This window comes from Canis lupus, chromosome X, assembly GCF_011100685.1.
Source record: "Canis lupus familiaris isolate Mischka breed German Shepherd chromosome X, alternate assembly UU_Cfam_GSD_1.0, whole genome shotgun sequence".
NCBI classification, from domain to species: domain Eukaryota; kingdom Metazoa; phylum Chordata; class Mammalia; order Carnivora; family Canidae; genus Canis; species Canis lupus.
Window position 1 is genome coordinate 25,959,138 of NC_049260.1, and position 23,443 is coordinate 25,982,580.

Below are 23,443 nucleotides of genomic sequence, written 5' to 3' on the forward strand. Positions count from 1 at the left end.
TGAAACAAATCCCATTAATTGTAGCAATTTAACAAACCATTCCCTGCCTTTGCCCTGGGAATAACTTCAGGCTAGTCCTGAATATACCCTTACCCATTTCCTATTCTGTTCTTCCTTGTCACCCTGCCCAACCCTTACCCCCACCTCCAGCTGCACTTGCTTCAAGGGGTACATGTTTTTCTCTTCAATGCCATTTTAGTCAACTTCTACACTTGCTACCTAAATCATTCAAATGGGATATTATCGACTACCTCACTGTTGGCTTTGTGTGATGACCCTTGGTCCTTCAAATCAAAGAGGAATAATCCCATATATTATTTCCTTTCATTATTTTTGAGTATTGATTTTATTTTTTTTTTCTAGGAAAGCTAGAAAACCATGAGTTAAAAGAGTCTTAAAGAGTGCATTAAACTATTAAATGGTTGGTTTGAATCTTTCTACCAAACATATCCATAGCAGATAAGAAGGAAAAAGGTATCACTTTCTGTACTTAGGTAATAAATCAAGAGACTAAGGATTAGGGGAGGGGAGAAAGAGTTGCATTATTTTGGTGTATATATCTTCTTAGCCACTTTCATCAGCCCTTGTAAATATATTTGGTGTTTAATATACTAACAGAAATAATAGTTGAACCTGATCCATTCTCAAGGAAGATTGATAAGCCCATATGTATCTTATATTTACCATTTATCCTTTATTCAATACATCCTCTCTTTATTTAATGTACTAGCTGAGTTTTTAGGCAACTACTTTCTTATAGATAGTGACTCACTATTGCTTTCATCTGGCATGTCCTTGAGCTCTACTTTATTCTTCACTTATGATATTTGAATATGTATGTGTTTATGTATATATCACTTAGAATATATATTTTTTACACATATAAGTATATTGTTGTTAAGCCTTCTATATTAAAACAAATTTTCTAGTTATGGTCATTAGTTTATGATGCGATATGCTCTCTGATTTTTAATAGTTTAAAATATCACTTTCATGAACTAGAAAATGAAAAAGCAGAGTTTCAGACTGGGTTCTGCATGTAATACTCATCACAAAAGCTAACATCTACGTGTTCACTATCTAGATTACAGGGTGTTGTGTCATTTAATTCTCTTTACCTTGCAACGTGGATGCTCTTTGAACTGCAAACATATCATGTTGATCTTTGTTCATGAACATGCCTTCCTGTGCCACAAGATAGGAAAAATTTTTTTATCCATAATACCATGAGATTGACTTTTGGGCCGTTGAATATTTTGTGATTTGTGGAGTTTGTTGGTTTGGTGTTTTATTTTTTAAACTGTTCGGAATTTAATTTGCTGGCTGAATTTCATAACTGTTTTTAGTCCAAGACAGGCCTTCCACTTAGCACTTACTTCAGTGCCGTGAAACTTCGTTGGCTCCTTGACAATGTGAGAAAAGTTCAAAAGGCTGTTGAAGAAGATAGAGCTCTTTTTGGGACCATTGATTCATGGCTTATTTGGGTACGTTTAAATAGAATGTATGTATGGAGAAAGTTTTTCAGAAATTTTTTAGACTGGCTTGCCTACTCTCTGTTTTGTACTAAGAGTTCAAGCTTTTTTTAAGGTTTATTCATTTATTTGTTGGCTGGGGGGCGGGGGGGGGGCTTGTGTGCATGCGTGAGTGGGGTTGGGGGAGGGACAGAGGGAGAGGGAGGGAGAGAATCTTAAGCCGTCTCCATGCCCAGCCTGGAACTGATGCCAGTTTGATCTCCCAACCCTGAGATCATGACCAGAGCCAAAATTAAGAGTCAGACACTCAACCAACTGAGCCACCCAGGCACCCTGAATTCAGACTTTTTCATTGGCAAAATTATTAAGAAAAGTCACTCAAGAGACAGCAGAACATTTCAGCCTCCATTTAAGAGACATTTTTGCCTACTTCCTCCTTATTTTTCTTGCTTTATTTTCATAAAAATGGAGGGTGATTACCAAAACCACATCTCATATCTATTATCTTTAGAATAAGTAATTTAAGTAATTAGTAATTTAGGTAGTCTTTTTCTCTTGCCTTTCATAAGCTCTTTTCCAGTGGTCATTTCTTAAAAGAAGTAACAATTTAACATCATAGAACATCTATGTGACTTTTATCATTTGCTTTCAGCATTGCACAGCTGTCTCTAATTAAGCCATAATACGAAAAATCATAGTGGGATTTCAATGTATAATCTTTTTGCCTAAGCTGAACACAGAAGAGTAGAAACTCACATTTTAGACGTTTCCCAGAGTTATCTTAAAAGTGCATGTTCTGGGATCCCTGGGTGGCGCAGCGGTTTGGCGCCTGCCTTTGGCCCAGGGCGCGATCCTGGAGACCCGGGATCGAGTCCCACGTCGGGCTCCCGGCGCATGGAGCCTGCTTCTCCCTCTGCCTGTGTCTCTGCCTCTCTCTCTCTCACTGTGTGCCTATCATAAAAAAAAAAAAAGTGCATGTTCTCTCTCACTTTGTCTCTTTTGTTCTCTGTTATTTTTATTATGGCCATTTCCAAATGTACCCAAAAGCAGAGGGGACAGTGTAATGAACTTCTGCAACAGTGGGCCAGCTACAGCAATCAACTATGGCCAGTCTTGTTTCAACTATATTCATATCTTCTTTCTCCCCACAGATAATTGTAAAGTAAATCCCATACATATAATTTCATTTGTAATTACTTCAGTAAGTATGTGATTATCTTTTTCAACATTCAAGAGAGCTTCAGGGGAATATTGTCTCTATTCTCTCTTGCCACATCCCCAGAGCACATCTTCCAGAACCAGTACCAGGAAGTGGCACTTTTTCCACCCCTCCCTGGGCTTGGTGCTCCCTTGGCCCGCAGTTTCCATACCTGTCACAGTTGAAATAGTTCAAATAGTTCCAGACAACAGTTCTGACAATCAGTTGCTTGAAACCAGAGTAAGGTCAGGGTGTGGCACCTGTGAGCTGCAGGAGATGGGGGAGCTCATATGGCTGCAGGGCGGGGACCTATTCCTGGGATGCCCAGATGTCTTTTCTCGCTTTTGTTCCGTTCTTACTTACTGCTCCCACACAAAAGAAAGCAGCAGTGCTTTCAGCTCAGGCTCGAGGGTATTAACACTAGAGAATTTAAAACCCTGCTTTCAGGATACATGCGTGGGTAGGCACAACCCAATGACAATTATGATTCCAAAAAAATAAAAACCGAGAAATGGCAACACAAAGGTCTGTGAGATCCTGAAAAGGCAGGCATATTGATATATTTCACTTTGCCAAATTTAGTAAGAGTGCATTTTCCAAAGATAATGGATAAAAATAAAACAGATTTTTTTTGTTTAACCATCAGTTTACTAGAACTCTTGCTGTCTAATATCATTGCTGGTTGAGCACATGTGGCTATCAAGCACTTGAAATGTAACTAGTCTGAATCAAGATGTGCTATGAGTGTAAAATAAAATATACACTGGACTTAAATAGGTAAAATGTTAGGGCGCCTGACTGGCTCTCAATCAGTAGAACACACAACTCTTGATCTGGGGGTTGTGAGTTCAAGCCCTGTGCTCAGTGTAGATATTACTTAAAAATAAATAAAAATGGCAGCCTGGGTGGCTCAGCAGTTTAGCGCCACCTTCAGCCCAGGGCGTGATCCTGGAGATCCGGGATCGAGTCCCATATCGGGCTCCCTGCATGGAGCCTGCTTCTCCCTCTGCCTGTGTCTCTGCCTTTCTCTGTACATCTCTCTGTGTCTCTCATGGGTAAATAAATAAAAATTTTTAAAAAAAATATTTAAAAATAAATACATAATACATACATACATACATACATAGGTAAAATGTCTCAGTAATTATTTTTTATGTTAAAAGGATATTTTGGGGGGTGCCTGATTGGCTCAGCCAGTGGATCATATGACTACTGAACTCAGGGTTGTAGGTTCAAGCCCCATGTTGGGTGTAGAGATTACTTTAAAAAAAATAATAATAATAATAACAAATCTTAAATGAATGGATATTTGGGATATATCAGGTTAAATAAAATATATAGTGTTATTAAAATTAATTTCACACCTGCTTCTTTATACTTTTTAAATGTAGCTACTAGAAAATTTAAAATTACATAGGTAGCTAGCATTATATTTCTATTGGACACCACTGGAAACCAGAAAATTAAATAATTGAAACGTACCATTCTCCTGCTTTATGCACTCTGCTGCTTATTATGGTCCTTGGCAACATGTAAATTAAATTGCAGATTAGGGAGTGCCTCAGTCAGTTTGAGCATCTGACTCTTGATTTCGTCTCAGGCTCAAGTCATGATCTCAGGGTCTGGGAATCAAGCCCTGTGTCTGGCTCTGTGCTCAGTGAGGAGTCTGCTTGTGGATTCTCTCTTGCTCTCTCTCTCCTTCTGCCCCTCCCCCAGCTCACATATTCTCTCTCAACTAAATAAATCTTTTTAAAAATAAAAATAAGTAAATAGCAAATTAGTACAAATCTAACATGTCCTTTTATTCTGTCTAGAGTTTGACAGGAGGGGCCAATGGAGGTGTCCATTGTACGGATGTAACAAATGCAAGTAGGACAATGCTTTTCAACATTCATTCTCTGGAATGGGATAAAGAGCTCTGCGAGTGAGTTGTTTTGCCCTAAGAAGCACTTCCCAATATATTACCTATATATAACCTAAGTCTTAGTATTTTCAGATGTTGGTAGAACACCAAACTTTAATTGTTGATATTTCAACTACAGTATGCAAGTCTGTACTGTGTATTCAAAGAAGAGACTATTGTTGCATATATAGCAAACAGGCAAAATTAATTGTCTTGTTTAGGAAGATTAAGTTTCTTTAGAAAAGTGGGCACTGGGTGTTATTCTGTATGTTAGTAAATTGAACACCAACAAAAAATAAATTAAAAAAAAAAAAAAAGAAAAGTACTTTGTTTTCTGTGTGCTTCTTAGTTTTTATTGGTTTCTATAAAGTTAGAATGTTAAATATCCAAACATACAACTATGTTGTCCTGGCTTATTTTTTTAAAAGATTTTATTTATTTATTCATAGAGATGCAGAGAGAGAGAGAGAGGCATAGACACAGGCAGAGGGAGAAGCAGGCTCCATGCAGAGAGCCTGCCTGATGTGGGACTCGATCCAGAGTCTCCAGGATCACGCCCTGGGCTGCAGGCGGTGCTAAACCGCTGCGCCACCGGGGCTGCCCTGTCCTGGCTTATTTAATTCTGCACTCCAATACATCCATTTTTTAATTGCTATTTACATTTTTTGCCTTTAAATCCATATAAATGTTTCTAGATATTTATTTAAAATAGTGATATAAAAAAATAATAATAATAAAATAAAATAAAATAGTGATATATACCCAATCCTATCTTACTGTTTTCCAGATTTTTTGAAATTCCAATGAAAATTCTTCCAAATGTCCGGAGTTCTTCTGAGATCTATGGCCTAATGGTAAAAAAAAAAAAAAAAAAAAAAATTAATTTCATTTTTAAAAAAGCTTTGCTATTCAGAATTCAAAGATAAGTTGTATTATGTTTTCTAGTTTGAGAGTTGTGACTCTTCTGTAAGTGTTGATAGTATGTAAAATAAGAATTTAGTGCTGTTTAAATAGTTTCATAACTTAAAAATTTTAGAATCCTTCTTACCAGTTGATTTTATATTTTATAAACATTAATTGGCTTTTCTTTGAGTATTCTAAAGTATTAATGCAAAAATCTAACTACAGAGGGTAGCATGGGAATGTTTGAGCTTGTTTATTCTTTTAATTGAAATAACTAGTAGATGTGGTGTTGTGTGCTTATAATTTATAGGAAAGACTCTTCACATTTTCATGTTCTTTTTCCTGTTGAATCTCTTTTAATAGCCAAACCATGTTTTTTATATTAAATTCTTGGTCAACTTGAGCAAAACTTTAACAAAGAAACCAAAAACAAAGAGTCTGTTTCTGATTTGTGATTGCTAATTAAACTGGTTTCTGTGATGGACATTTTACTGTTGCTTTCACTGAAACCGAAAGAAAAAGTACTTTCAGCAAAAAGTGTGCTTAGCATCATTGAGTATCTCTGATTACACATCAGGGATGAAAACCTCCAGGAGGATTTGAACTGGTATTTGAGCACAAAAATCTAGAATTTATGTGAAACTTAAAAATATGTCTAAGGTCAATTGCAAAAAAAAAAAATATTGTTTAGACATTTCATGACAAGTATTAGAAACTCTACTTATAAAGTTAACAATAATAGAGTTGAATACTAAGTGCTCTGGATAAAGTTTGAGCAGAGTTCTTAAATATTTCATTTATAATAAAGCCTTCTAATGCATCATGGAAATTTTTAAGGGAAGCACTGCTCATCTACAATAAAAATAATTTGATGACTTCATAGTCTACAGACTGACCTGGGTCAGGGAAAAAAAACCTATCTTTGAGAAATAGTTTTAGAGAATGGTTGAAATATCATTTACTGGCCTAGTTTTTTTCTTGCATTTAAAATATTATGCTTCTGTCCTCCTTTTTCCCCCTTGCTGACTATAGAAAATCTCTCATAGCCTGGTGAGTAGGTTGCCCACCAATTATGCTACCCATTCATTTGGAAAAGATACAGTGCATTTCCATTTAGTTTTAGACAAGCATAAATCCATTTACTAAGCAGATTGATCTAGAATCTCCATGACCCACCAAATTGCTATAAGCTCTAGACAAGCTCTAGGTTTTCTTTAAACTCAGTCATGTCTCTTTTTAAGCTCCCCATAAGACTGAAAGTGGGGTTTCAAAATAAAAGACTAAGCTAGTTTTCTGGACTGAGAAATTCTGATGTCTCCCATTACAAAGTACACCTGTGATGTGCTTTGGGCTTTAGCATAACAGGGAAATTAGATGTAGTTTTTAAACATCCTAAACATCTATCTTAAATGATACTTGACCAACCTTTCAGACTAGTTAGTTGGAAATGCACTGTCACTTTTTCTGCATGCTTCACCAGAGGACGTGCCCAGGAATCCTCCAGAAACCCCTCCCTGTGAAGGCAAAGCGCTTTATGTGCCTGAATGCACATTAGTAGATCCTGCTGGTAGTTTGATAATACCTTCGACAGTGTCAGCAAAGACTTCTTATCATATTTAAGTATATAAAGATATACAGCCTCCCAGTTTCTATGGATTCACTTTCAGCTCCTTATAAAGGATACCTGTCACTTACTACCCAGGTTCAGGTTTCCCAAGAATATTTAGTCAATAAAAATGGTAGCTCTTGAATTAAGCAGAAAGCATGAAAGAAATGAAATAATATCCACCATCGAGAAGATGTTTTCTGTTTTGTACAGGGTTTCCACATGTATGCTATTACTTTCTTATCATTGTAGCCATGTGAGGTGGCTTCTGTTCTTAGCCTCACTTTTCCAGATGGGGAACCTGAAGCTCCCAGAGGCTGGGAGACTGGCTCACAAATGGCAGACCAAGGGGGGCAGTCAATGGAGAGCTTTTGTTTGGTGCTGTTCCTAGTATACATCACACTACTTCATGGGTCATGTTCCTTCCCCCTAATTCCTTAATGCCAGCACAAATTGCTTTGTATTAAAGGTTTTTTTTTTTTTGTATTAAAGGTTTTTTAAGTTAAGATTGGTAAAATACATAACCACTCTCATTTTCCTCCCTAGAATGCTAGCCATACTTTCCAAATAAAAACCACTATTCATGACCTAAATTAACTCTTGCTTATCTAAACTTGAAGAATAATGCCGGCTGCAAACCAAATGCTCTTGGGTTCCTTGCTTCTCTTAAGAGCAGTTTTGGGTAAAGAAAGCTAACTGGTAAAACACAGCCTTCCAAAGTGAGGCTGTTCCATGCTGGTTTGATAGCTGCTCATATGTTCGTTTTAAAGGATGTGTTAGTCTTCTTATTAATGGCAACAATAACAAAGAGTTATCAGACCTAGGCATTCATGTTACCTGGACTCCATTTTGTACATCAAGAAATTGAGGCATAGAGAAGTTTCAGCAGCCTGCTCAGTGGCTTAACACCAACTAACCAAGAGTAGACCCCTCGTCTCCTGACTCAGTCCAGTGTTCGATGTTCATTCTCCCTCCAATGCTATGTCTCTTCTTGTCACTCTAGAAATACGTCTAGTATCTGTCTCTGAACCACATATGTAGTTGAAATACTTGCTTTGTCTTGTCTGCCCACATGCTCTGGCATGTTGCTATTCATGTTCATTCCTGTTGCAGTTGTGTTAGTAGAGATAACAGTTTGTGATTACTCATAATCCTTTTTTAAAATTTTATTAGAAAGCTGGAGCCTTGGAAGGTGTGCCAATATCTGGGGTAAGTTCCATCTCCCGGCTACCTCCTCGACCCTATCCCCTTCTGTGTTATGGGCTTCTTCCTACATCTTAATCAGTCTGCACCTTCCTAAACTATGGGGAAAAGGTAAAAGCAGCAAAATTGGCTGATTTTTGTTAGTAGGTGACACAGTATGGGCCACTGAGAATCTTTTGACTAAGTTCTAACTCTTCCTTTCCATTCCTACTATCTTGTAGGAGATATTAAGAAATGGGAGAATGGCCAAATGGAAGCAATGCAGAAATCAAAACAGTTCACTCCTTGATAAATATAAAAGGAAAAATAAATCCTATGACTGATCTAAAAGGGAAATTAATAATATTGTCTTAGTGTTCTTTATTGTCATTTATGCTTTCAGTGTTTGGGGGACCAGTCTGCTGCATTGGTGGGACAAATGTGCTTCCAGGATGGAGAAGCCAAAAATACGTGAGTTTGAGAAACAGATCCAAAACCTGTGGTGTTTTGTTTATCTGTTTCTCCCTTTGATGTTTTGAATGAGAAAAATCTGTTGAAGTTCATCCAGGCTGAAAATCAATAGCTTAAGAGTTCAATAAGTTTTTGCCATTCAGTTTTCTTTCTCTCCAAATAAAATACATTATGCTGTATATAAACACACTGCTAAGGCTTATAAAGACCTTAATTGGGGATCCCTGAGTGGCTCAGCAGCTGGGCGCCTGCCTTCAGCCCAGGTCATGATCTTGGAGTCCCAGGATCGAGTCCCACATTGGGCTTCCTGCATGGAGCCTGCTTCTCCCTCTGCCTGTGTCTCTGCCTCTCTCTCTCTCTCTGCATCTCTATGAATAAATAAATAAAATCTTTATAAAAAAGACCTTAATTTATAAGATTCAATACTTTTTATATCCAGAAACTAAATTTTGGTGCTTTGTTTTGTTTTTAAAGATTTTATTTATTTATTTGACAAAAAGAGTCCACACAGGCAGAGGGAGAAGCAGGATTGTGCTGTCTCTCACTTGCTATCTCTCTTAAATAAATAAAATCTTTAAAAAAAATTTTAATTTAAAAACAATTTTAAAAAGATAAAAATGAACTGTATTTCTCAACATACTGTTCCTGCTTAGACTTTCTCACTATAACTATAAAATTCTATTTTTGTGGGATTTTCAGTGCTGGCATTGTGCTTTCTCCCCATTACCCAGAGTTTCTCCTTCGACAAGAAGTAGAAGGAATGATGGAAGTAGAGATTTGGTGCATTTGTTTCCTAATCTCATCTCCTTACTACTGATACATGGGGAGTCTATAATAAGCCTAAGAGTGATTAAGCCTAAGGTTTCTGAAAACAGATGTTTAGAGTGGTTAAGCTAGTAAGTGAAAGAAGGAGCAGTCTTTGCTCCCAGATCCATCTGATTTGACTTAGCCAGGGCTCTTAACCATTCTATGTTACTGTACCCTGTGTAGAAAAGATTCCCATAGACCCAGCAGGAAACTGTCTACATTTATTCTTTTTTAGAGGATTTCCTACTCCTCTCATCAATATTAACCTCAGTGATGAAGTTCTTCTTTTGTGAATAATGGAATGTCTAACATTTTTTAAATATTTATTTATTATGTTATTATTTTTATTATATTTATTTTTATATATTATATTTATTTTTATATATTATATTTATTTTTTATTGTTTATTTATTTATTTATTTATTCATTCATTCATTCATGAGAGACACAGAGAGAGAGAGGAAGAGACATAGGCAGAGAGAGAAGCAGGCTCCGTGCAGGGAGCCTGATGTGGGACTCGATCCCGGGACTCCAGGATCATGCCTTGGGCCAAAGGCAGACACTTAGCTGCTGAGCCACCCAGGCATCCTGGAATGTCTGACCTTTTTTTAAAGATTTTATTTATTTATTTATTTATGAGAGACACACGGAGAAAGGCAGAGACACAGCAGAAGGAAAAGCAGGCTCCATGCAGGGAGCCTGACATGGGACTCGATCCTGGGTCTCCAGGATCACACCCTGGGTTGAAGGCGGCGCTAAACCGCTGAGCCACCTGGGCTGCCCACATCTGACATTTTTAATGAAATGTTCTTGTGGTCTAGCACGGTCAGCAGTCCTCATGTGAGAGTTTGACATCATTTGTGAGAGATTTTTGGAGGGGGAGGAGAGATACGAAAGGTCATGGTATCCTGAGGTTATGACCAAGAGAGTTTGAATGAGCATGGGTCTGGAAACATACTCTTTGAATTCTGGCTTCCAAGCAGCTATACCAGGAGTCAAGAGAAATGTGTAAGAAATAGGCTATTTCCTCTACACTGTTCCTCCTCTGCTACACGCATTAACGCTAGTAAATCAGATGTGCTATTTGTCAAGTACCTAACACAGTGTAGAGCACATGGGAGGTACCCAATAAAATTGCTGGCTTTTCCTCCTCTTTCTGCTCCCTTCCCACTTAAGCATCATCAGCCAAGTCCTGGAATGATGAATTTAAGTGAGGCAGGGCTTATGGAATACCTCTGCACCCACTGCAGCGTGGAGGAGGGAAATAGCAAACTGTAAGATCTTTGGGCTTGTATTTCACTTCCCGAGAGGAGACAAGACAAATACACAGTTAATCATATGAGAAGTCAGAACTTACGTGCCATAGGAAACATTGAAATACTGCTTGGGTTTCAGAGGAGGAGGAGAGAAATCACAAAAGGTTATATTAATAATGAGATGTTTTGAAGAAGGAGCTATGCTGGTGAGGGCACAGAACACTGAACAAATATGCAAAGAGGTAAATGAAGACTCTGTTTAGAGAATGTAGAGAACATTCAGCTAGGGCAATGATAAAAAATAAGGCTAGGATCATGTTGTGAAGCCCAAAATTTCAGACTGAGGAGTTGTTTTTTTTTTTTTTATTCGGCAGTGGGACACTTCTGAATGTTTATGAGGTGGTGTTCAGAGTGGCTAGAACTGTTCATTAATAATATCGAAGTTCTTGGCCAAAGTAAAGAGAGACTAGAGGCAAAGAGGCCATGTGGGCATCCTGGTTCCGAATACAAGGACTAAAAGTTAGGATGAGGCCAGAGAGGGAGGCTGTTGGTGGGTATCCAGGGCACTGTCCAGGGACAAGAGACAGGAAGTAGTTATGGGGTCTAGTCACCTTGGCCCTGTGGGTAGGCTTAGCCTACTATAAGGAACAGTTCTGAATGGTATACTTTCTATTTGAGATGTGTTTATGGCTCTGGTAGGCTGTATATTGTCCACATTTGTAAGTACGAAATGAGTTCAGTATAAAAGTAGAGATTTTTAATTTCCTTAAATAGAGGTGATTTTTGAAGAAGTAGGAATAGGCACAATTACCAAGAAAAAGTATACAGGTAGAAAAGACACAGGGATGGGAAGTTCATAAAAACAGAATGAAATTATTCATGAATCTGGAAATCCAGGGTAGAGATATTTAAGAGAGAGACTTGGTCAGCAGTGTAAAAATACTACATAAAGGTCAGGAGGCTGAGAATCGAAGAGACCATTGTACATAGAAAGTAGGTCTTCAGTGGTGACTTCTAAGAATGAAGCTTTAGTAGAATGCTCAAGAGGAAAGCCGGGTGGCAAATAGCCAAAAGGGATGTGGGCCGGTAGAAAATAGAGACAGCAAGACAGAATGTAGTTTGCAAAAATGACCATCCAGAAGCTGTGAGCGAAGTAGGTGGTTTAAGTTAACAGCATCATGCCAAGCATGGGGCATTTTGTATGTGCTTTTAAGTTATAGTAAGACCAGAGAATGTTTCTTTGCAGGCTAAGTAGAGAACAGATGGGAGTTGTAAAATGAATAAGAGAGAAGCAATGGGCAGCAGTCCTAAGAGGTTGGAGAGGATGAAATTGAGAATTGAGTCAATCTCTTCCAACCTCAGCAGGGAGCAAATGACTGCCAACTCAGAATTGAGTGGAAAGCCCATCTCTGTTGGTGCGGAGGGACAGATTGTGGATTATTCTAATTTTTCTCTTGGCTTGTCTATATTTTCTGTTTTTTTTCTTGCATGAACATGGATTATTTGAACATTTATTTTTTTTTAAGATTTTATTTATTCATGAGAGAGACACAGAGAGAGGCAGAGACACAAGCAGAGGGAGAAGCAGGCTCTATGCAGAGAGCCTGATGTGGGACTCAGTCCCTGGACTCCAGGATCACACCTTGGGCCAAAGACAGGCGCTAAACCACTGAGCTACCCGGGCTGCCCTATTTGAACATTTAATTTTGCTTTTAAGGACGAGAACCTAAGATAGGTGCCCACTCTCCCCAGAGGCCTTAAATATCCTAAAGGAGCCCTTGACCTCCCTCACGGCTTTGGCTGGGGCCACTCACCCTCCTCCTGTGTGCCAGCTTTGGCACACTCCTCCACAAGGGAGAGTGGGAAGCCATCAACTTCACAGAGGTTAGAAAAGTCAAACATCTTTCTGGGATTCAAACACAGTACGATCTTGAGAAAGGATAGGTAGACCATATAAATGCTAAAAACTCCATATGTTTGATGACTGGGAAGAAAAAGTAATACAATTTCAGAGGAAAATAATTGCCTCTGTACTGCTTTGAAAGCTGTGGCCTGTATCTATCTAGAGTCTCCTCATACATTGATAATGTTCATTAATTACTTATGAAGTATACTAAGATAACAATTCACTTTTATTAAATGCCTTGAGCCTCTGCATCAAATTGGTACTCTGAGACTTGTGCACTACTGTTTGATAGGCAGGCTGTTTATATGGGGACTAGATTTAAAGATTTCTCCTTTAAAAAGCATGCAACAGGTAATTTCCATTTTTAAGAATATTTATTAAAGGAGATTAACTTAAAATATATAGCTTTTTCAGCATCGTGGAAGTAAAAGACTATGGTGATTTATGTGTTTGCAGTTAGTAAATGTATTATTACCTGTACCTAGTGCTAGTTGGCTGGTGTCTTTAAAAACATAGGTACTTGTTAATCACATACTCCCTGAACGTGTTGGCTGTTTGTCTACAGGCAGAGAATACATTTGCATGAAAAGAGGGTGTCTTGGGTGAATTCTTATTCATGACCTCAGTGCCTAAAAATGCGTGCTGGAAAAAATTGCGCTCGGTTTCTGTTTGCTCAATACCACTCATGACTGCTGACCTAGTGCTTACTGGTAGTAGCTTCTGCTGGGACCCCTCTGCCTGCCTCTGAACTGAGTGCTCCTCGCTCTCCCACCTGCTGGAAGGTCAAAGAGCAGAGTAGCAAGGCCCATGAGGGGGCAATCCCAAACTTGGGCAGAATGGTTGTAGAGAGCCAAGCGTAACAGTCGCAGCCAGCTCAGTGGAAAACTGTTTCCCTGGGACCCTTCCCTGTATCACTTTGGATTACTTCTCTGCCTGGCACAAGTCAAAACTAGTCATTAATGTCCAAATGCCAGACTTGCTGCAGAGTCCAAAGCTTCTACTTACAAGGCTGCCATAAAATAAATTCAGTTCTTCCATGGCAGTCGTGTTCCATTCTTGCTCTGACTGTCCTACCTGTTAAAATGCCCTAGCCTGCAGAGAGAATGGGAAAGCTAGGGCTTCAGTAGTTTTCCCCTCTGTGCCACTCTTGTCCCCAAGATCCATCTCTACTTACCCACATTCTGGACCTAACCTCCCCTCCATGCCAGCAGACAATAGTGTTTCTCAGCTCATGACTGTACTATTGATAGAGCTAAGCAGCCAGCCCCATTGGTGAGATACTCCATTCCACGTGGGTTAGTAGCAGCTTAACTGTGACTGGACACAGAATTTGTTGTACTTTGGTGACATTTTATCGACACAAAGTCCTGGGCTACAACTAGGCACTAAATATTTTTCCACTAGGATTGCACTAAGTACATATTCTTTTAGGCTTAGTCTTTAAAACGGTATTCCAAATGGAGTATGTGATGCTTGTTAACTTTTGGAACTTTTCTAAAAGTTTAAGATAATGACTTTTGTTGTACATCAGGCTAAATGATTTATATTATTGACAATTCATGATTTATTTTTAATAAAATTGTCATATTGTTCATTCTTCCCCCAACTATAGGTATGGAACAGGCTGTTTCTTACTATGTAATACAGGCCGTAAGGTTGGTTTTTCCCAATTAAAAGATTGACAGTCTTCTTTAACTTCGTATAAATAATGCCTGAGCATAATTTGCTATTGTTACTTAGGATTCTGCAGATTTAGTTTGATTTTCATTAGGATTTAATTTAGAGCTCAGTAAAAATGATGAAAATCACTAAATTTAAATGACTCTAATAAGAACCATTTTAGGTTCTTTGAATTTTTTATGTGTGTTTTTGATTGTTGGTGGAAAATCTATACCAGGACTGTGTCATATTCTTAATGCAAATCTAATTTTGAACAAGGGATAACCATTTTGTACTATTGACATGAATTGTCCTTATTACTGGTAAATTGGACTCTTAAAGATTTATTTTTTAATTGTTACATATTTGTTGAATTATTTTGTACCAAGGTCATCTTAACCTTAAGAAATATTTTTCTGCTAGCTTTTTATATTCCTTGCTGCTGAAATATTTTTCTCTTTCCTACAGTGTGTATTTTCTGAGCATGGTCTTCTGACCACCGTGGCTTACAAGCTCGGCAGAGACAAACCAGTGTATTATGCATTGGAAGTAAGTACGTTTCAATCAATATGAGTAGTATGGCAAACAGTCAGAACCAGTGAAAATCATGGTGCTCTCTGATACCTTTTCTGGTAAATCTTAATATATGGGACTGAAAAAACTCCATTTTTTTTTCTTGGCATTTGGTTGAGTGGAAGGAACCCAGCACTGAGCTGGGGTCAGGACTCCCAGGAGATCTTGAGCATATCGGCTCCTTGGTTCTTTGACCAGTCCCTTGTAGCCATGTGGCAGTGTAAGATTTTCTGTGTCTGAAGTTTATCGAAGGTGTTGACTTGCTCTCCAGGTATTTCTGTCAACTGGAAAATTCTGTGTCTTAATAACTATGATGCCCCAGTGTTCTAAAGAGAACCACTGGGGGCAAAAGCAGAGGAACTCTATTCACATGTCTCCCCATAAAAATAAATTTTGCATCCGATTTTGATATGGGAAAGAAAGTGAGAAGATTTATGCCATATTTCAGTGGAAGCATTTGTTTCAAACACATTTATAAATTCTAGTAGGAATATATCAAATCTAAGTCTGTAGGGCACAGTGAATTTATATTAGAAACATTAGTAATTTTTATTGGTAAGGGCAAAGAAGCAATACTCTTTTTATCAAATCGGATATAGTCTTTTTTCTAAGATTTTATTTTTAAGTAATCTGTCTACATTCAGTGTGGGTCTCAAACTCAATCCCAAGTCACATATTTTACTGTTTTACTGACTGAGCCAGCCAGGTACGCCAGTCTTTTTTTTCTTTTTTCTTTTTCTTTTCCTTTTTTTTTTTTTTTTTGAGTATAGTTGACTCACAATGTTACATTACATTCAGGTGTACAGCTTAGTGACTTAGCAGGCTTACATACTCTGCTCACCACAAGTGCAGCTCCCATCTGTCCCACACAGCACTGTTAAAAATTTCATTAACTGTATTCCTTATACTGTGCCTCTTATTCCTGTGACTTATTGATTCCATAACTGGAAGCCTGTATCTCATTCTCCTTCACCCATTTCACCCATTCCCCACCCCCTCCCCTTAGATATCTTTCTTAAAAGCATCTCTTTACAATTCATTTTCATTGGTTCCCTTGTAATGTACAAATATACAATTGATCTGAAGGCTAACTGAGGCTTGTTCCCTAAAGTATCCAATAATAATTTGGTCACAAGTGTTAGACTTCTGTTTATAGTTCAAACATTTTATTAGTTGCTATGCCTAGAGCACAAAGAATTTATTTCCAATTTTTTCTTGCATCCTCCCGGCATAAGCACTGTACTCTCTCCCCTAATCCCTTCTCTGTAGATAATAGAAGCATTGGGAAACACTTGCTCTGTCTAATAATGGTATCATATCATTTCTCAAAAGTTGAATTCCTATGAGCCCTGTCCTGCTCTGTTTCTACCTGCAGAAAGTGCTTAGTACAGTGCTGGGCACATTGAATATGTACTATTTGATAAATGTTACCTATAGCAATTAAGTATGCTGCTCTCTTTTTTCCTTATACTGGAGACAGTCATTTAGAATTAGAGATGCTTTAGACCAGGAAAAGGCCTCTGGGATATGGCATATCTGGTCTTAACTTCCTCCCAACATGAAGAGCCTTCTCTTCTTTCCTTCACCAATAGCCCTCCAACTTCTGTTTGAAGATAGCACCAAAAACTGCTTCTTACTAATACCTCAACCACTAGACCTAGATTAGCTGTCAAGAGCATTCAAATACTAGCAGGCAGCTATCACTTTTTCTGGGTCTTTCTACTCCAGGATGAATTTCCTCATGCCCTAATGTCATATGGTTTCTGGATGCTTTCCAGTTCTGGACTCCCTTCGTTAGATGCATTCCAATCTGTCAGACTCTTCCAGAATGGAATAGAATGTAATCTGACCTGTACTGACTAGTCTGATTTATTCCTCTCTGACCATAAACACTGCTTCAGCTACTATAGCCTGAGAATTCATTAACTTAGTCTAATAACCCCATCATATCATTGGCTCTAGGAGCAGGTGTTAAAATATCTGGCTCTTACCAAAAAAAAAAAAAAAAAAAAAGTCTGGCTCTTTTTCAAATGATTCATTGTCATGCCAAGTCCTCTCCATTCTGTATTTGTACAGATCTTTTTATTTTTCCCCTTTTAAGTAATCTGTACACCCAAGGTGGGGCTTGAGCTCATGACCCCGAGATTAAGAGTCAAATGCTCTATAGACTGAGCTAGCCAGGCACCCCTGCAGATCTTTTGTTAATCTAAATGCAGGTATTTGGGCACTGAGGGGGGCACTTGACAGGATGAGCACTGGGTGTTATTCTGTATGTTGGCAAATTGAACACCAATAAAAAATAAATTTATTATTAAAAAAAATAAAAAAATAAATGCAGGTCTTTGTGGGGGATCCCTGGGTGGCTCAGCGGTTTAGCGCCTGCCTTGGCCCAGGGCGTGATCCTGGAGTCCCAGGATCAAGTCCTGCGTCGGGCTCCCTGCATGGAGCCTGCTTCTCCCTCTGCCTGTGTCTCTGCCTCTCTCTCCCTCTCTCTCTGTATCTCATGAATAAATAAAAATCTTTTTTAAAAATTTTAAAAAAATAAATTCAGGTCTTTGCTTCTTCCTGTCAAATTTCATGATAGTAATTTCAGCCTATACTGACACACTCTGGATTCTTTTTCAGTCTTTGCTCTGTTACTTTTCCCATTTTGCCTCATCTAGAAAATTAACAAGCATATGCTTTATGATTTTGTTTCGATTCATGTAACTTTTTTTTAAAGATTTTATTTATTTATTCATGAGAGACACACAGAGAGAGACGCAGAGACACAAGCAGGCTCCATGCAGGGAGCCCAACGTGGGACTCGATCCCGGGTCTCCAGGATCACACCCCGGGCTGCAGGCAGCGCTAAACCGCTGTGCCATGGGGGCTGCCCTCATGTAACTTTTTTTAAAAATTCATAGAATTTTAAATCTGAGAGGAACAGTAGATTAGACTGACAAACAGGCTTTGTTATGTTCTCATAAGGCCTTTGAGAGTAGGAAGTGAAATCAAAGTTACTTGGCTATGGTAACTTTTGATAGCTAGTAAGTAGCAGATCCAGGATGCAAATTCAGGCTATTGGACTCAAAATCTAGACACCTGGCCAGCACTATGCCATCGCCAGTCTCCCGAGTCGAGTTGTTCTTTTCATTGCATCTCAGATATGTCACTTTCTTTGTCTCCTCTCCTAGCAGCCTGCCTGAGCCACAACATATACACTTAAACAGATGGTGAACATGGACACTCACAGTAGTAGATAGGATTTTTCCTGTATTTTCTAACTTTTTTGTTCCAACTAACAGACATGTAAAAAAATTGAACCAAACCAGAAAAAAGGGCAAAGCCTAAAGCTACATTGGTAAAACTTTTTCTCAGTAAATTCCTGCTAATTCCACTTGGTCACACCACTTCCACTTTTTGTAAGTAGTGTGACCAAGTGTATATTTACACTTATTTATATATACACTGACAAAGTGTATATTTAATAATCATTTTTTAATTAGGTTGTTAGGTTTGGCAATCTGAGGTATTAAAATTTTACTTTCCCTTTTTTAAAAACTAAAATTATAGCTTCCCATTTTAGGTCTTAATCTTGCATTCTATTCTCCCTGTGCTGATTTGGAAGCAACATCATGTATTTCCTATTGTTGTTGTTGTTGTTTTGGGTTTCTTTTCTTTTGTGGGCACCTTAAAACTTTTTAAATATTATTTAACTATAGGGTACCTGGTGGCTCAGTTGGTAGAGCCTCCAACTCGATCTCAGGATCATGAGTTCAAGCCCCACATTGGATGTAGAGCCTACTTAAAAATATATATTATTTAGCTATATATTTTCCTAGCAGTGTTGATAGTTTAGTAATTTGAATGTCCCACCCATGATGATGACCTCAAATGCTTTTCCTCTGTTACCTCTGCCAGCAATCCTGTCATTGAGTTTAAAGTATTCATCCCTGCCCCCCTTTTTTTTAAAGTAGGCTCCTCGCCCAACATAGAGCCCATAGGGCTCAAACTCAACCCTGAGGTCAAGACCTGAGCTGAGATAGAGTCAGAAGCTTAACTGACTGAGCCCCCTAGGCACCCCCTCCCCTTTTTCTTAAGCAAGCAGTTATTAGTTCTGTTTTCTTATCAGTAGATAATAAGTCATATTAAATGGCTTATTTTATCATTTTTTGTGGCCAGAGTCATTTCTTTGGGGTCAAACCTTTTATGGCCCTACCTCCATTTTTTTTTTCTTGCAGAGGGGCATTCTTTTGTGGTTCTCTTATTAAGAGCCTTGGGTATTTAAGGCTATTCCTTTTAGGTTTGTCTTTATTTCACCCTCTCTCTGGGGTGGTTATAGAATCTTAGGGACGCCTGGGTGGCTCAGTGGTTGAGCATCTGCCTTCAGCTCAGGGCGTGATCCTAGAGTCCCAGGATCGAGTATCGCATCGGGCTCCTTGCAGGGGCCTGCTTCTCCCTCAGCCTGTGTCTCTGCCTCTCTCTCTCTGTTTGTGTCGCTCACAAAAGACAATTGGGTTTATATTTCATTTTACTGATCTTGTTAGATAAATTGGATACACGTGTGCCTTCGATTCTAGAAAATCTTCAGCAGTTACCTCTTTAAGCATTGCTACTCTACCATTACCTCCAGCCTCTTCTGCAGTTGCTATTGTATGGATTTTGGAACCTTTCCTCCCATCCTCCCCGTCTCTGAACTGTTCTTTTATATATTTTTCATCCCTTTGCTTCTCTGTGCTGCATCTCTGGCTAGTTCCTACCTACCTACCTTTCTTTCCAAATTCTCTTTAAAACAAAGCTGGGGGACAGCCCGGGTGGCTCAGCAGTTTAGCACCGCCTTCAGCCCAGGGCGTGATCCTGGAGACCCAGGATGGAGTCCCACATCAGGTTCGCTGCATGGAGCCTGCTTGTGTCTCTGCCTCTCTCTCTCTGTGTATGTGTCTCTATGAATAAATAAATAAATAAGTAATCTTTTTTAAAAAAATAAATAGGGCAGCCTTGGTGGCGCAGCGGTTTGGCGCCACCTGCAGCCCAGGGTGTGATCCTGGAGACCAGGGATTGAGTCCCACACATCGGGCTCCTTGCATGGAGCCTGCTTCTCCCTCTGCCTGTGTCTCTGCCTCTCTCTCTCTGTGTCTCCCATGAATAAATAAATAAAATCTTATAAATAAATAAATAAATAAATAAATAAATAAATAAATAAATAAATAAATAAAATAAAATATAAAAAATAAAAAATAAAAAGTAAATAAAAAATAAAACAAAGCTGTGATGCCTGGTTGGCTCAGTGGTTGAGTGCCTCCCTTCAGCCCAGAGTGATCCTGGAGTCCCACGATCAAGTCCCGCATCGGGTTCCCTGTGAGGAGCCTGCTTCTGTCTCTGTCTCTTATGAATAAATAAAATACTTTAAATACTTTAAAATAAATAAATAAAACAAAGCAAAACAAATCTTTTTATTGTGAAGCAGAAAACATGTACAGAAAAATGCATAAAATATCAATTTACAGCTTGACAAATGATTATATAGAGAAATTAATGTATCCTCTACCCAGGAAGCAGAAAACTGGCAACAACCAGGAAGCTGTGTGCTCCTCCCACTCACAGCCTTTCCCTCTCCCCTAAAGTCACCAGTGCCCTGACTTTTATTATAACCTCTACCTTGCTTTTTTTTAAGAGTTCCAGAACTTTATATGTGCAACCCTCTGTGCACCTGAGTGGCTCAGTAGGTTAAACATCTGCCTTCAGCTCAGGCCATGATCCCAGGGTCCTGGGATCTAGCCCTGGATCAGGCTCCCTGCTCAGCGGGGAGTCTGCTTCTCCAGCTCCCTCTGCCCCAACCCCTCCACACACACACTCTTGTGCGTACTCTCTCTCTTAAATAAATATTAAAATATGTGCAACCCTCAACACCAGAGTTGAGTTTTTCAATACTTTGTATATTAAAAATATAAAAGAGAAAGTGAGAGAGACTGAGTCATATGGTATGTATTCTTTGATGTGGCTTCTTTCACTCAACATGACATTTGTGAGGTTCATCCATGGTGTTAGATAGAGCTTTGACATCATTCCTTTTCGTCACCATATGAAAATATCACAGCTTAGTATTTATCCATCTGTTGACCTTTTGGTTGTTTTCGCTTTTCATCTCTGATGAAAAATGCTACTATGAACATTTTTGTATACATCTTGCTATAGGAATAGAATTTGTAGGAAGTAGATTATGTGTATCTTCCCTTTGAGTAGATGATGCAAACCATTTTTCACAGTGAAGGCAGCAAATTACACTGTCACCTCCAGTGTATGGAAATATCATCTCGTCTTTTCTCAAATGGATCTCACATATTACACTCTTAAATTTCACTCAATAACTCCATTCCCATGATTTTTAACTGGTTAATTGTTCATATCCACCTGATCTTGTTTTATTTCTCTTTTCTTTTTTTTTTTATTTTTTTTATTTTTTTTTATTTATTATTTTTTTTTATTGGTGTTCAATTTACTAACATACAGAATAACCCCCAGTGCCCGTCACCCATTCACTCCCACCCCCCGCCCTCCTCCCCTTCCAACACCCCTAGTTCGTTTCCCAGAGTTAGCAGTCTTTACGTTCTGTCTCCCTTTCTGATATTTCCCACACATTTCTTCCCCCTTCCCTTATATTCCCTTTCACTATTATTTATATTCCCCAAATGAATGAGAACATATAATGTTTGTCCTTCTCCCTCTTTTCTTTTGATACATAATTTCCTGGCTGGTTTTTAAAAATGGAAATCATGCCTGAATCCATTTCTTTGAATTCTTCTCACACTTATGTATTTTAAAGTCCTTGTCAGATTGGAGTGAGTTCTCTTCCAGCTGTTAAGTTTTGTTGACTGTTGGTAATAGATTTCTTCATGTGTTTTGGAATTTTTACTTCTGGTCTCATCTATTAAGCCTTTTTCAGCAAAAGTTATCCATAAGCAAGCAGGAGAGCGCCACCTAGCCCCTGGCTTCAAGCCCTGACGCTGATTTCCATTCCTTCTCTTTTGCAAACCACTCTGGAGCTCTTTGCTCAGGAGAAGCCAGTTCCTGGCCATGCTCCTGCTTCCTGACATTTACTGAAGAACTAAGCAGAACCTCCTATGCCTGTGGTCTCAAGCCCTGCTCAGTTGTGCGTTTCTGTTTCTGTCCACATCTACCACTGCTCCACATTTGAGTCAGCATATGTTGTTTGGGTGTTCCCTTTTTACATTTTGCCCTGTTATCCTGTTTCTAGAACAGGGGATTTTTAAAGCGCAAACTCACCATTTCTGATGTGGACATCAAGAGAATTCTTTTTTTTTCTCCCTCCTCCCTAGCATGTGATTCATCTGGGCCTGACACGTTAACATCCCTAGGCTCTTACTTTCATTATCAGTAAAAAGGAATTGGGGCACATGATCCTTGGATTGTTCTAAGACTTTATTTTTTTGTTGTTGTTTTAAGACTTTAAACTCATATTAAACTGCTTCAATTTGTCTTACCCTTTCACTGGAAAATTTTCCCTTTTTTCTTTAAAGATTTCTTTATTTTTAAGTAGTCTCTACCCAATGTGGGGCTCGAACTCACAATCCTGAGATCAAGAGTCACACACTCCAATGACGGAGCCAGCCAGGTGCCCCCCACCAGAAAATTATTCTTAGTGGTAGGAGAGGTTGAAGCAAAATAGAGCAGTTGAGTAGGTCTGCCTTTTCTGTGCCGTTAATCGGACACCATCTTCCTTAAGCTGTGCTTCTCCCTTCCATTGTTTATCTTTTTCTAAATATCATTTCACAAAACAGGGGCAGCCCGGGTGGCTCAGAGGTTTAGTGCTGCCTTTAGCCCAGGGCCTGATCCTGGAGACCAGGGATCGAGTCCCACATCAGGCTCCCTGCATGGAGCCTGCTTCTCCCTCTGCCTGTGTCTCTGCCTCTCTCTTTCTCTATCTCTGTGTGTCTCATGAATAAATAAAATAAAAATCTTTAAAAAAAAAATAAATAAATAAATATCATTTCACAAAACAAAAATCCTTTGGGGGCCTTTAATATTTAAGAAGTTGAGCTTACTTAGAATTGGAGACTTCTGTGTTCTGTATTGTCACTGAGCTGCAAGTTCCCTGAGGCCATGGTACTTGTCTCTCTGCTTCACCTCTCCATGGGAGCAGGCTGGCATGTAGTAGATAATAAATACTGTTTATATACCAAATCTTATGCCATTTTTATCCATTTTAATATGAATTTCTGAGGTACCTGGGTGGCTTGGTCAGTTGGGTATCTGCCTTCAGCTCAGGCCATGATCTCTTGGTCTTGGGATCAAGCTCAGTGTTGGGCTCTCTGCTCAGCAGGGAGTCTGCCTCTCCTCTCACTCTCCCTCTGTGCTCTCTCTCAAATAAATAAAATCTAAATAAATAAATAAATAAGAGTTTCAAAGAGGATTTCCCTCTATGCCCCCTAGGTTTCTTTAAATGTCCCTTCTCAGGGATCCCTGGGTGGCTCAGCGGTTTAGCGCCTGCCTTTGGCCCAGGGAG

The 23,443-nt window shown here is 38.9% G+C and overlaps 1 protein-coding gene across 10 annotated transcripts in view; it reads left to right on the forward strand.

Annotated features, from left to right (window-relative positions):
* The window catches only part of GK (glycerol kinase), an 86,802-nt gene that overhangs the window by 44,233 nt on the left and 19,126 nt on the right, over positions 1 to 23,443 (forward strand). For 7 of the 10 annotated variants that reach the window (XM_038587139.1, XM_038587134.1, XM_038587138.1 and 4 more), the window contains 8 exons: positions 1,347 to 1,484; positions 4,485 to 4,594; positions 5,361 to 5,427; positions 6,509 to 6,526; positions 8,256 to 8,291; positions 8,668 to 8,735; positions 14,318 to 14,360; positions 14,833 to 14,913. In XM_038587139.1, the coding sequence (XP_038443067.1) occupies positions 1,347 to 1,484; positions 4,485 to 4,594; positions 5,361 to 5,427; positions 6,509 to 6,526; positions 8,256 to 8,291; positions 8,668 to 8,735; positions 14,318 to 14,360; positions 14,833 to 14,913 (561 nt within the window). The remainder of the gene's footprint in view (positions 1 to 1,346; positions 1,485 to 4,484; positions 4,595 to 5,360; positions 5,428 to 6,508; positions 6,527 to 8,255; positions 8,292 to 8,667; positions 8,736 to 14,317; positions 14,361 to 14,832; positions 14,914 to 23,443) is intronic. The other 3 variants (XM_038587136.1, XM_038587141.1, XM_038587142.1) reach the window with 1 other exon arrangement.